Source organism: Phasianus colchicus, chromosome 3 (assembly GCF_987193195.1).
Source record: "Phasianus colchicus chromosome 3, bPhaCol1.hap1.1, whole genome shotgun sequence".
NCBI lineage: Eukaryota > Metazoa > Chordata > Aves > Galliformes > Phasianidae > Phasianus > Phasianus colchicus.
This window is the reverse complement of record NC_143438.1, coordinates 95,600,977-95,614,934: the sequence shown is the minus strand read 5'-3', so window position 1 is coordinate 95,614,934 and position 13,958 is coordinate 95,600,977. Positions and strand designations below refer to the sequence as shown.

Sequence of the window (13,958 nt, the reverse complement as noted above, 5' to 3'; positions counted from 1 at the left end):
CCACACCCCATAACTCCATATTCTATAACCCCACACCCCACAGCCCATAACCCGATACCCCCACACCGCATAACTCCACACCCCATATCCCTATATCTCCATATCCTATAACCCCACACCCCACACACTGTATCCCATAACCCCATAACTCCGTATCCCATAACCCCATATCCCATAACCCCAAACCCCCACACCCCATATCCCATATCCTCCTATCCCATATCCCATATCCCATAACCCCAAACCCCCACACCCCATATCCCATATCCTCCTATCCCATATCCCATAACCCCATACCCCCACACCCCATATCCCATATCCTCCTATCTCATATCCCATAACCCCATACCCCTACACCCCATATCCCATAATCCCATATTCCCATATTCCATAACCCCATAACCCCATACCCCCACACCCCACACCCCATATCCCATATCCTCCTATCCCAGAACCCCATAACCCCAATCCCATAGCCCCACACCCCATATCCCATAACCTCCTATCCCATATCTCATAACCCCATACCCCATAACTCCATACCCCCACACGCCATATCCCATACCCCATAACCCCACACCCCGTATCCCATAACCCCATACCCCCACACCCCATAATCCCATAACCCCATATCCCATAACCCCACACCGCATATCCCATACCCCATATCCCATAACCCCATACCCCCACACCCCATATCCCATATCCCATATCCCATAACCTCCTATCCCATACCCCCACACCCCATATCCCATAACCCCATACCCCACACCCCATATCCCATAACCCCATGATCCCACAACCCCATACCCCACAACTCCATAACCCCACACCCCATATCCCATAACCCCAACACCCCATAACCCCATGACCCCATATCCCACAACCCCATATCCCATGACCCCATACTCCCACACCCCATAATCCCATAACCCCACACCCCATGACCCCATACCCCACATCCCACACCCCATAACCCCATGACCCCACACCCCATATCCCATAGCCCCATATCCCATACCCCCATGCCCCATATCCCATAACCCCATACCCCCACACACCATATCCCACACCCCATAACCCCACACCCCATATCCCATAACCCCATACTCCCACACCCCATAATCCCATAACGCCACACCCCACACCCCATGACCCCATACCCCACACCCCATATCCCACACCCCATAACCCCACACCCCATATCCCATAACCCCATACTCCCACACCCCATAATCCCATAACGCCACACCCCACACCCCATGACCCCATACCCCACACCCCACACCCCATGACCCCATACCCCACACCCCATATCCCATGACCCCATACCCCACACCCCCATGACCCCATAACCTCACACCCCACACCCCATGACCCCATACCCCACACCCCATATCCCATGACCCCATACCCCACAGCCCCCCACACCCCATAACCCCATGACCCCATACCCCACACCCCACACCCCACACCCCATAACCCCACAGCCCGTACCCCACAGCCCACACCCCATATCCCATGACCTCACACCCCATATCCCATGACCCCACACCCCATGACCCCACACCCCATATCCCATGACCCCACACCCCATATCCCATGACCTCACACCCCATATCCCATGACCCCATACCCCACGACCCCCTACCCCACACCCCACACCCCATGACCCCACACCCCATGACTCCATACCCCATGACCCCACACCCCATGACTCCATACCCCATAACCCCACACCCCACACCCCACGACCCCATACCCCACACCCCACACCCCATGACCCCACACCCCACACCCCACAGCCCCACGCACCGTTCCCTGGATGCGGGTCAGCATGGATGAACCCCGTGTAGAAGATTTGCTCCGCGAAAACCCGGATCAGTTTAGCAGCAGCCTGAGGGGGGCGGGCAGCCGTGTCCCCACGGTGTCCCCATCGTGTCCCCTCAATGTCCCATGGTGTCCCCATCATGTCCCCATCGTGTCCCCTCAATGTCCCCATGGTGTCCCCATCATGTCCCCACAGTGTCCCCACGGTGTCCCCATCGTGTCCCCTCAATGTCCCATGGTGTCCCCATCATGTCCCCATCGTGTCCCCTCAATGTCCCCATGGTGTCCCCATCATGTCCCCACAGTGTCCCCACGGTGTCCCCATCGTGTCCCCTCAATGTCCCATGGTGTCCCCATCATGTCCCCATCGTGTCCCCTCAATGTCCCCATGGTGTCCCCATCATGTCCCCACAGTGTCCCCACGGTGTCCCCATCGTGTCCCCTCAATGTCCCATGGTGTCCCCATCATGTCCCCATCGTGTCCCCTCAATGTCCCCATGGTGTCCCCATCATGTCCCCACAGTGTCCCCACGGTGTCTCCATCGTGTCCCCTCAATGTCCCATGGTGTCCCCATCATGTCCCCATCGTGTCCCCTCAATGTCCCCATGGTGTCCCCATCATGTCCCCACAGTGTCCCCACGGTGTCTCCATCGTGTCCCCTCAATGTCCCATGGTGTCCCCATCATGTCCCCACGGTGTCCCCATCGTGTCCCCACAGTGTCCCCACGGTGTCCCCATCATGTCCCCTCAATGTCCCATGGTGTCCCCCTGGTGTCCCCAAGGTGTCCCCATCGTGTCCCCTCAATGTCCCATGGTGTCCCCATCATGTCCCCATCGTGTCCCCTCAATGTCCCATGGTGTCCCCCTGGTGTCCCCAAGGTGTCCCCATCATGTCCCATTGTGTCCCCTCAATGTCCCATTGTGTCCACTCAATGTCCCCATGGTGTCCCCACGGTGTCCCTACAGTGTCCCCAAGGTGTCCCCATAATTCCTCATCATGTCTCCATCATGTCCTCTCAATGTCCCATCGTGTCCCCATCATGTCCCCATCATGTCCCCATGTTGTCCCCTCAATGTCCCCATTGTGTCACCCCAGTATCCCCCCAGTGTCCCCATGGTGTCCCCATTGTGTCCCTATTGTGCCCCCTGCTGTCCCCATGGTGTCCCCATAATGTCCCCATTGTGTCCCCATGATGTCCCCACAAGGTTCCCATGATGTCCCCATGGTGTTCCCTCAATGTCCCCATTGTGTCCCCATTTTGTCCCCACTGTGTCCCCTCAGTGGCCCCATGCTGTCCCCATGGTGTCCCCACGATGTCCCCATGCTGTCCCCATGATGTTCCCATTGTGTCCCCATCGTGTCCCCCAGTATCCCCCCAATGTCCCCATGGTGTCCCCACAGTGTCCCCATTGTTTCCCCATTGTGTCCCCGCAATGTCCCAATGCTGTCCTTGTGCTGTCCCCATGGTGTCCCCACGATGTCCCCCCGCTGTCCCCCCCCCCCGCTGTCCCCACTCACATCACGTGGGTGCAGCCCCTGCTGCCGGATCCCCTCCACGTTGGTGATTTTGCAGCCATCACAGAAGTCAGCCGTGAGCACGCGCTGGGGACAGTGGGGACAGTGGGGACGTTGGGGACAGTGGGGACGTTGGGGATGTTGGAGACACTGGGGACAGTGGGGACGTTGGGGACATGGGGGCATTGGGGACACTGGGGATGTTAGGGACACTATGGGGACATTGGGGGCATACTGGGGGACACCATGGGGACACAATGGGGACATCATGGGAGCAGTGGGGACAGTGGGGACGTTGGGGACAGTGGGGACATTGGGGACATTGGGGGCACTGGGGACACTGGGGATGTTGGGGACACTGGGGACAATGGGGGCAATGGAGACATTGGGGGCATTGAGGACACTGGGGACGTTGGGGACACCATGGGGACATTGGGAGGATACTGGGGACACCATGGGGACACAATGGGGACATAATGGGGTCAGTGGGGACATTGCGGACAGTGGGGACGTTGAGGATGTTGGGGACACTGGGGACAATGGGGGCAATGGAGACACTGGGGGCATTGGGGACACTGGGGGCATTGGGGCATTGGGGACATTGAGGACATTGGGGACAATGGGGGCATTGGGGACACTGGGGACACTGGGGACACTGGGGACAACGGGGACAATGGGTCCCCCCACAGTTCCCAGTATCCCCCCAGTCCCCCCCATTCCCCCACTGTCTCCCAGTCCCCCCAGTATCCCCATTGTCCCCACCATTCCCAGTCCTCCCAGTATCCCTGCTGTCGTCCCAGTCCCCCCAGTATCTCCCAGTATCCCCAGTCCTCCCAGTCTCCCCAGTATCCCCACTGTCCTCCCCATCTCCCCAGTATCCCCCAGTATCCCCAGTCCCTCCAGTTCCCCCAGTATCCCTCCATCTCCCCCCCCCACCATTCCCAGTCTTCCCAGTATCCCCACTGTCCTCCCAGTCCCCCCAGTATCTCCCAGTATCCCCAGTCCTCCCAGTATCCCCACTATCCCCACTGTCCTCCCCGTCTCCCCAGTATCCCCCAGTATTCCCAGTCCTCCCAGTATCCCCATTGTCCCCACCATTCCCAGTGCCCCCAGTATCCCTACTGTCCTCCCAGTCCCCCCAGTATCTCCCAGTATCCCCAGTCCTCCCAGTCTCCCCAGTATTCCCACTGTCCTCCCCATCTCCCCAGTATCCCCCAGTATCCCCAGTCCCTCCAGTTCCCCCAGTATCCCTCCATCTCCCCCCCAGTATCCCCAGTATCCCCATTGCCCCCACCATTCCCAGTCTTCCCAGTATCCCCACTGTCCTCCCAGTCCCCCCAGTATCTCCCAGTATCCCCAGTCCTCCCAGTATCCCCACTATCCCCACTGTCCTCCCCGTCTCCCCAGTATCCCCCAGTATTCCCAGTCCTCCCAGTATCCCCATTGTCCCCACCATTCCCAGTGCCCCCAGTATCCCTACTGTCCTCCCAGTCCCCCCAGTATCCCCCAGTATCCCCAGTCCTCCCAGTCTCCCCATTGTCCCCACCATTCCCAGTCCTCCCAGTCCCCCCAGTATCTCCCAGTATCCCCAGTCCTCCCAGTCCTCCCAGTCTCCCCAGTATCCCCACTGTCCTCCCCATCTCCCCAGTATCCCCAGTCCCCCCAGTCCCCCCCCACCCCCCCCAGTGCTCCCAGTGCTCCCAGTGCTCCCAGTGCACCTTGCTGCAGAGCTCCCAGTGCACCCGCGGCACCACGACGAAGCCGAAGTGCTTCAGGTCCCGGGCGCAGCGCTCCGCGTTCCTCCCCTCGTGCTCAAAGTCCAGCTCCTGAGCCAGCGTCCCGCGGAGGTCCTGGGGGCCACGGGGGGCAGCGGGGGGGGACAGCGGGGGGACAGCGGGGGGACGGTGAGGGGACAGCAGGGGAGAGCATGGGGACAGCAGGGAACAGCAGGGGGACAGTATGGGGACAAAATGGGGTCAGTGAGGGGACAGCAGGGGGACAGCATGGGGACAAAATGGGGACAGGGAGGGGGCAGCAGGGGAACAGCGTGGGGACAGGGAGGGGGCAGCAGGGGAACAGCGTGGGGACAGGGAGGGGGCAGCAGGGGAACAGCGTGGGGACAGCATGGGGACAGCAGGGGGACATTGGGGGGACAGTGAGGGGACAGCACGGGGACAGTGTGGGGACAGCGTGGGGACATTGGGGGGACATTGGGGGGACAGTGAGAGGACAGCGAGAGAACAGCATGGGGACATTATGGGGACAGTGAGGGGACAGCACAGGGACAGCACGGGGACAGCGTGGGGACAGCGTGGGGACAGCAGGGGAGAGCATGGGGACAGCAGGGGGACAAAACGGGGACAGTGAGGGGACAGCGTGGGGACAGCATGGGGACATTGGGGGGACAGTGAGGGGACAGTGAGGGGACAGCGGGGGACAGCATGGGGACAAAATGGGGACAGTAGGGGGACAGCGTGGGGACAGCAGGGGGTCAGTGAAAGGACAGTATGGGGACAAAATGGTGACAGAGAGGGAACAGCAAGGGGACAGTGAGGGGACAGCATGGGAACAAAATGGGGATAGGGAGGGGACAGCAGGGGGACATTGGGGGGACAGTGAGAGGAGAGCATGGGGACATTGGGGGGACAGCAAGGGGACAGCATGGGGACATTGGAGGGACATTGAGGGAACAGCAGGGGGACAGCATGGGGACAGTGAGGGGACAGCAGGGGGACCGTGAGGGGACATTGGAGGGACAGCAAGGGAAAAGCATGGGGATATTGGGGGGACAGTGATGGGACATTGAGGGGACATTGGGGGGACAGCGTGGGGACACTGGGGGGACAGTATGGGGACATTGAGGGGACAGTATGGGGACAGCATGGGGACACTGGGGGGACATTGAGGGGACAGCATGGGGACATTGAGGGGACACTAAAGGGACACTGGGGGGGACATAGCTGGGACATTGAGGGACAGTATGGGGACAGCATGGGGACAGCATGGGTGACATCATGGGGACATTGAAGGGACAGCATGGGGAGATTGGGGGGACACTGGGGGGACATCGAGGGGACACTGGAGGGACAATGGGGGGCATTGTGGGCACCTTGAGGGGACACTGGGGGGACATTGAGGGGACATTAAGGGAACAGCGGGGGGACAACATGGGGACATCAGTGGGACAATGGGGCGACAGCACGGGGAAATCATGGGGACATTGAGAGGACATCGAGGGGACATAAAGGGGTCATTGAGGGGACAGTGGGGGACAGTGGGGGAATATTGGGGGGATACTGGGGGGATATTGGGTGGACAGTGGGGTGACACTGAGGCGACACCGAGGTGACAGTGAGGTGACAGTGAGGTGACAGTGGGGTGGCATTTTGGGGCGCCCACCTGCAGCACCCAGCTGAAGCCGAAGTTGGGGTGCATGAACTCCACGATGCGCAGCAGCAGCTCCAGCGTCCGCATGTCGCCCGCGAAGCGATCCCGCAGGTCGATGTGCTGCACCTGGGGACACCGCCGTCACCTCCCTGTCACCTCCCTGTCACCTCCCTGTCACCTCCCCAGCACTGTCACCTCACCTCTGGGTCACCCCGCCTCTGTGTCACCCACCCCCGGTGTCATCTCCCTCCCTGGTGTCCCCATGTCCTCATCGAAGTGGACCTTCATGTTGATGTGCTGCACCTGGGGACACCGCTGTCACCTCCCTGTCACCTCCCCCCATGGTGTCACCTCCCTTCTGTGTCACCTAAACCAGATGTCACCCAATCTCGATGCTACCCAATCCCCGCGGTGTCACCTCCCCTTTGTGTCACCCCATCCCGGTTTCACCTCCCCCCAGTGTCACCTGCACCCCAATGTCACCCACCCCCAGTGTCACCTCCCCTCTGTGTCATCTCCCCCCACAGTGTCACCTCCCCCCCAGCGTCCCCATGTCCCCATCAAAGCGGACCTTCATGTTGATGTGCTGCACTTGGGGACACCGCTGTCACCTCCCTGTCACCTCCCCCCATGGTGTCACCTCCCCTCTGTGTCACCCAACCCCACTGTCACCTCCCCCCATGGTGTCACCTCCACTATAGTGTCACCCAAGCCCAGTGTCACCCAAGCCCCATGGTGTCACCTCCTCTCTGTGTCACCTCTCCTCTGTGTCACCCAGCCCCATGGTGTCACCTCCCCCCCAGTGTCCCCAATGTCCCCAGTGTCCCCATGCTGTCCTCCCAATGTCCCCTCAATGTCCCCCAATGTTCCCTCAATGTCCCCAAATTCCTCTCCAATATCCCCCCATTGTTCCCCTGTTGTCCCCATGCTGTCCCCATGATGTCCCCAATGTCCCTAAAGTCCCCCAATGTCCCCCCACTGTCCCCCTCCTGTCTCCCCATTGTCCCTTTAATGTCCCCTCTTTGTCCCCCAGTGTCCCCTCATTGCCCCCCCTTTGTTCCCCGCTGTCCCCTCAATATCCCACAATGTCCCCCCATTGTCCCCCCAGTGTCCCCTCCCTCCATGCCCCCAATGGTCCCATTGTCCCCCATTGTCCCCCCACAGTTCCCCCTTGTCCCCCCATTGTCCTCCCATTATCCCCATGCTGTCCCCCCATTGTCCCATTGAAGTCCCCTCAATGTCCCCCCCATGCCCCCAATGGCCGCCACTGTCCCCCTGCTGTTCCCCTACAGTCCCCCTTGTCCCCCCACTGTCCCCCCCTTGTCCCCATGCTGTCTCCCAATGTCTCCCCATTGTCCCCCTGCTGTCCCCCCTATTGTCCCCCCCTTCTCCCCATGCTGTCCCCCAATGTCCCCCCATTGTCCCCCCATTTTCCCCTCAGTGTCCCCCCGGTACCCCCCTTGTCCCCCCCTTGTCCCCCTGCTGTCCCCCCATTGTCCCCATATTGTCCCCCCGCTGTCTCCCCATTGTCCCCATGCTGTCCCCCCATTGTCTCCCCATTATCCCCTCAGTGTCCCCCCTTGTCCCCCCCTTGTCCCCCTGCTGTCCCCCCCTTGTCCCCACACTGTTCCCTCAGTGTCCCCCCTGGTCCCGCCCTTGTCCCCATGCTGTCCCCATGCTGTCCCCCAATGTCCCCCTATTGTCCCCCCCTTGTCCCTATGCTGTCCCCCCATTGTCCTCCCATTGTCCCCCCATTTTCCCGTCAGTGTTCCCCCGGTCCCCCTTTGTCCCCCTGCTGTCCCCCCGCTGTCCCCCCCTTGTCCCCATGCTGTCCCCCAATGTCCCCCTATTGTCCCCCCCTTGTCCCTATGCTGTCCCCCCATTGTCCTCCCATTGTCCCCCCATTTTCCCGTCAGTGTTCCCCCGGTCCCCCTTTGTCCCCCTGCTGTCCCCCCGCTGTCCCCCCCTTGTCCCCATGCTGTCCCCCAATGTTCCCCCATTGTCCCCCCATTTTCCCCTCAGTGTCCCCCCGGTCCCCCCCTTGTCCCCATGCCTTGTCTCCCTGCTGTCCCCCCATTGTCCCCCTGCTGTCCCCTCAGTGTCCCCCCTTGTCCCCCCCATTATCCCCTCAGTGTCCCCCCGTTGTCCCCATGCTGTCTCCTCAGTGTCCCTCCTGGTCCCCCTTTTGTCCCCCCGTTGTCCCCCTGCTGTCCCCTCAGTGTCCCCCCTTGTCCCCCCCATTATCCCCCCAGTGTCCCTCCCTTGTCCCCCCGTTGTCCCCCTGCTGTCCCCTCAGTGTCCCCCCCTGGTCCCCCCCGTCCCCACCTTGACAGCCACAGGCGTCCCGTCCCTCAGCGTGGCCCTGTGCACCTGCGCCAGGCTGGCGGCCGCCATCGGCTCGTAGTCGAAGTCCTGGAACAGCGCCGACGTCGGGCTGTGGAAATCCTCCAGGAACAGCTCGTCCACCTGGGGGCACGGGGACATGGGGACATGGGGACATGGGGACATGGGGATATCGGGGACATGGGGACATGGGGACATGGGGACAGCGTGGGGACATGGGGACATGGGGACATGGGGACATGGGGACAGCGTGGGGACATGGGGACATCAGGGACATGGGGACAGCATGGGGATGTGGGAACATTGGGGACATGGGGACAGCGTGGGGACACGGGGACATCGGGGACACAGGGAAGCGTGGGGACATGGGGGACATGGGGACAGCATGGGGATGTGGGGACATTGGGGACATGGGACAGCGTGGGGACACAGGGACATCGGGGACATGGGGACAGCATGGGGACATGGGGACATGGGGGACATGGGGACAGCGTGGGGACATGGGGACAGCGTGGGGACACAGGGATAGCGTGGGGACATGGGGGATGACATCGGAGACATTGGGGACAGCATGGGGACATGGGGACACTGGGGACAGCGTGGGGACATAGGGACATCAGGGACATTGGGGACGACATGGGGGACATTGGGGACAGCGTGGGGACATGGGGACAGCGTGGGGACCATGGAGATACTGGGGACAATGGGGACATGGGGACATTGGGGATATTGGGGACATCAGGGACACTGGGGACAGCATGGGGACATGGGGACAGCAGGGGGATGTGGGGACATGGGCGACTTTGGGGACAGCATGGGGACATTGGGGACAGCATGGGGACATGGGGACACTGGGACATGGGGACATCGGGGACATCACTGGGACACTGCGGCCCCGCTGTCCCCACGTCCCCACGCAGTGTCCCCACGTGTCCCCACCTGCTGTCCCACCTGCTGCCCCCCCCCCCCATATCAACCCCAATGGCTGCCCCCCCAAATCCCTCACCCCCCCACAGCCCCCCCCACCTTCTGCCCTCCCGTATCTCCCCCTCAGCCCCACCCCCATACCCCCCCCGCGACCCCCCCACCTGCTACCCCCTCATATTCCCCCCCCACCCCCCCATATCCCTCCCCATAACCCCCCCACCTCCTGCCCCCCAATATCTACCTCTACCCCCACCCCCCCAATATCCCCCCCATCACCCTCCCCCATACCCCCCACATCCCCCCCATATCCCCCCCACCCCCACCACCCCTTAATCCCCCCACCCCCCTATACTCCCCACACAACCCCCCCCACAACCCCCCCACCTGCTGCCCCCCCATATCTCCCTCCCACCCTCACCCTCCCCCATACCCCCCATGCCCCCCTATAGCCCCCACCCTCACCTTCCCCCATGCCCCCCATATCTGCCCATATCCCCCCTCACCACCCCCTCATACCCCCCATATCCCCCCAAAAGTCCCCTCACCCTCACCCCCCCATACCTCCCAATACCCCCCCCATGCCCCCAATCCCCCATACCCCCCATATCCCCCTCCACCCCTCCATATCCCCCCATAACTCCCCCACCCTCACCTCCCCCAGGACTCCCATATCCCCCCCCACCCCCCCCATATCTCCCCATATCCCCCCATATTCCCCCCCACCCTCACCCTCCCCCATACCCCCCATATCCCCCCCATACCCTCCATACCCCCCCATATCCCCCTAATCTACCCCACCCCCATACCCCCTCATACCCCCCCATAGTCCCCCCCACCCTCCCCCTCCCCCATACCCCCCATATCCCCCCCTCAGCCCCCACATTCCCTCCCACCCCCATACCCCTCCATATCTCCCCCACCCTCACCGTCCCCCATATCCCCCCGTATCCCCCCATATCATCCCACCCTCACCCTCTCCCATATCCCCCCCCACCTTACCCTCCCCCATACCCCCCATACCCTCCCATATCCCCCTAATCTACCCCACTCCCATACCCCCCCCAATCCCCCACAACCCCCCATATCCCCCCCACCCTCACCCACCCCGATACCCCTCAATAGCCCCCATACCCCCCATACCCCCATAGTCCCCCCCACCCCCCCATATCCCCCTATATCCCCCCCATAGCCCCCAGCCCCCATATCCCTCTCCACCTTACCTCCCCCATACCCCCCCATATCCCCCTAATCTACCCCAGCCCCATACCCCCATAGTCCCCCACCCCCCCCATATCTCTCCCACTCACCGTCCCCAATACCCCCCATAGCCCCCATATCCCCCCCATCCCCCATACTCCCCCATAATTCTCTAATCTACCCCACCCCCATACCCCCCCATAGTCCCCCCTACTCCCCCATATCCTCCCATATCCCCCTCCACCTAACCCTCCCCCATATCCCCATACCCCCGCTCAGCCCCCCATATTCCCTCCCACCCCCATACCCCCCATAGCCCCCTAATCTACCCCACCCCCATAATCCCCCATACATCCCCACACGCCCCCCACCCTCACCCTCCCCATACCCCCCCTACCCCCCATATCCCCCCATATCCCCCTCCACATAACCCTCCCCCATACCCCCCCTCAGCCCCCCATATTCCCTCCCACTCCCACACCCCCCCATACCCCCCATATCCCCCCCACCCTCACCCTCCCCAAAACCCCCCCCATAGGACCCCCACCCTCACCCTCCCCCATACCCCCCCATATCCCCCCAACCCTTACCCTCCCCCATACCCCCATATCCCCCCATACCCCCCTCAGCCCCCCATATTCCCTCCCCCGCCATACCCCCCATATCCCCCTCCACCTTACCCTCCCCCATACCCCCCAAACCCCCCATATCCCCCCCTCAGCCCCCCATATCCCCTCCCACCCCCATACCCCCCCATATCCCCCCTACCCTCACCCTCCCCCATATCCCCCCATATTACCCCCATATCCCCCCATATTACCCCCTACCCCCCATACCCCCCCCACCCCCATACGCCCCCCACCCCGCTGCCCCCCCCACGCCCCCCACCTGCTGCAGCCTCTGCGGCAGGGCGCAGTCCTCCAGCCTGCGCAGGACGTTGGGGTACTGGGGGGGCAGGATGTGGCCCATGGCGCACAGCCCCTGGCCCAGCTTCACGTACAGACCGCCGTTCCGCAGCGCCCCCTGCAGGAGCCGCTCGGCGCCGCGCTCGTGGCATCGAGCCATGGCCGCCTCGAAGGGGGGGCTGCCCTATGGAAACCCCGGACAGCCCCATGGATCCCACTGATCCTATATAGAAATCCCATACAGCCCCATGGATCCCCTATGGGAACCCCATAGAGTCCCATGGATCCCCTATGGAAACCCCGGACAGCCCCATGGATCCCACTGATCCCATATGGAAATCCCATACAGCCCCATGGATCCCCTATGGAAACCCCATAGAGTCCCATGGATCCCCTATGGAAACCCCGGACAGCCCCATTGATCCCCTATGGAAACCCCATAGAGTCCCATGGATCCCCTATGGAAACCCCGTACAGCTCCATGGATCCCCTATGGGAACCCCATAGAGTCCCATGGATCCCCTATGGAAACCCCGTACAGCTCCATGGATCCCCTATAGAAATCGCATAGAGTCCCATTGATCCCCTATGGAAACCCAGAACAGCCCTATGGATCCCCTGTGGAAACCCTGTACAGCCCCATTGATCCCATTGATCCCCTAAGGAAACCCCATAGAGTCCCATTGATCCCAGTGATCCCATATGGAAACCCCATACAGCCCATTGATCCCATAGGGAACATGGAGCCCCACTGATCCCATTGATCCCATATGGAACAAGGTTGCCTCGAAGGGCGGGCTGCCCTATAGAAACCCCATAGAGCCCCATTGATCCCATAGGGATCATGGAACCCCATTGATCCTGTTGATCCCATAGGTACCAGAGAGCCCCATTGATCCCCAATCCCAATCCCACCCCAATCCCACCCCAACCCCAATCCCAACCCCAATTCCACTGCAACTCCACCCCCACCACAACCCCAATCCCAAACCCAACCCCAACCCCACCCCAATATCCCACCCTAATCCCAATCCCACCCCAACCCCAATCCCACTGCAATCCCAATCCCACCCAATCCCACCTCAACCCCAATCCTACCCCAATCCCAATCCCACCCCAATCCCACCCTAACCCAACCCCAATCCCACTGCAATCCCAATCCCACCCAATCCCACCCCAACCCTCACCCCAATCCCAATCCCACCCCAATCCCACCCCAACCCCATCCCAATCCCACTGCAACTCCACCCCCACCACCACCCCAATCCCAACCCCAACCCCACCCCAATATTCCACCCCAATCCCAACCCCACCCCAACCCCAATCCTACCCCAATCCCAATTCCAATCTCAATCCCAACCCAATCCCAACCCCACCCCAATCCCACCCCAAACTCAATCCCACCTCAATCCCAATCCCAATCCCAATCCCACCCCAATCCCACGCCAACCCCACCCCAATCCCAAACCCAAACCCAATCCCAATCCCACCCCAACCCTCACCCCAATCTCAATCCCCACCCCAACCCCAATCCCACCCCAATCCCACCCCAATCCCAGTCCCACCCCGACCCCAATCCCCCACCTCCTCCACGCCCCACAGCTCCACATGCTCGGTCCACCAGTAGTCCACGGAGATCCCCACTCCAACAGCCAGGGATCTGTGGGGGCAGGGAGAACCACAACCCCATACCCTATAATTCATAACCCCATACCCCATAACCCCATACTCTATAATCCATAACCCCATACCCCATAATCCCATACCCCCATACCCTATAATCCATAACCCCATACCCCATAATCCCATACCCCCATACCCTATAATCCATAACCCCATACCCCATAATCCC

The 13,958-nt window shown here is 61.6% G+C and overlaps 1 protein-coding gene across 4 annotated transcripts in view; it reads right to left on the bottom strand.

Moving 5' to 3' along the window:
• ADCK5 (aarF domain containing kinase 5) overlaps nucleotides 1–13,958 on the bottom strand; it is a 31,210-nt gene that overhangs the window by 10,437 nt on the left and 6,815 nt on the right. For 3 of the 4 annotated variants that reach the window (XM_090138263.1, XM_090138265.1, XM_090138264.1), the window contains 7 exons: nucleotides 13,691–13,766; nucleotides 12,090–12,290; nucleotides 9,060–9,200; nucleotides 6,747–6,860; nucleotides 5,066–5,197; nucleotides 3,351–3,434; nucleotides 1,816–1,897 (listed from right to left, as the gene is read on the bottom strand). In XM_090138263.1, the coding sequence (XP_089994389.1) occupies nucleotides 1,816–1,897; nucleotides 3,351–3,434; nucleotides 5,066–5,197; nucleotides 6,747–6,860; nucleotides 9,060–9,200; nucleotides 12,090–12,290; nucleotides 13,691–13,766 (830 nt within the window). Of the gene's footprint in view, nucleotides 1–1,815; nucleotides 1,898–3,350; nucleotides 3,435–5,065; nucleotides 5,198–6,746; nucleotides 6,861–9,059; nucleotides 9,201–12,089; nucleotides 12,330–13,690; nucleotides 13,767–13,958 lie in introns of those variants that run through there. The other variant, XM_090138266.1, reaches the window with a different exon arrangement.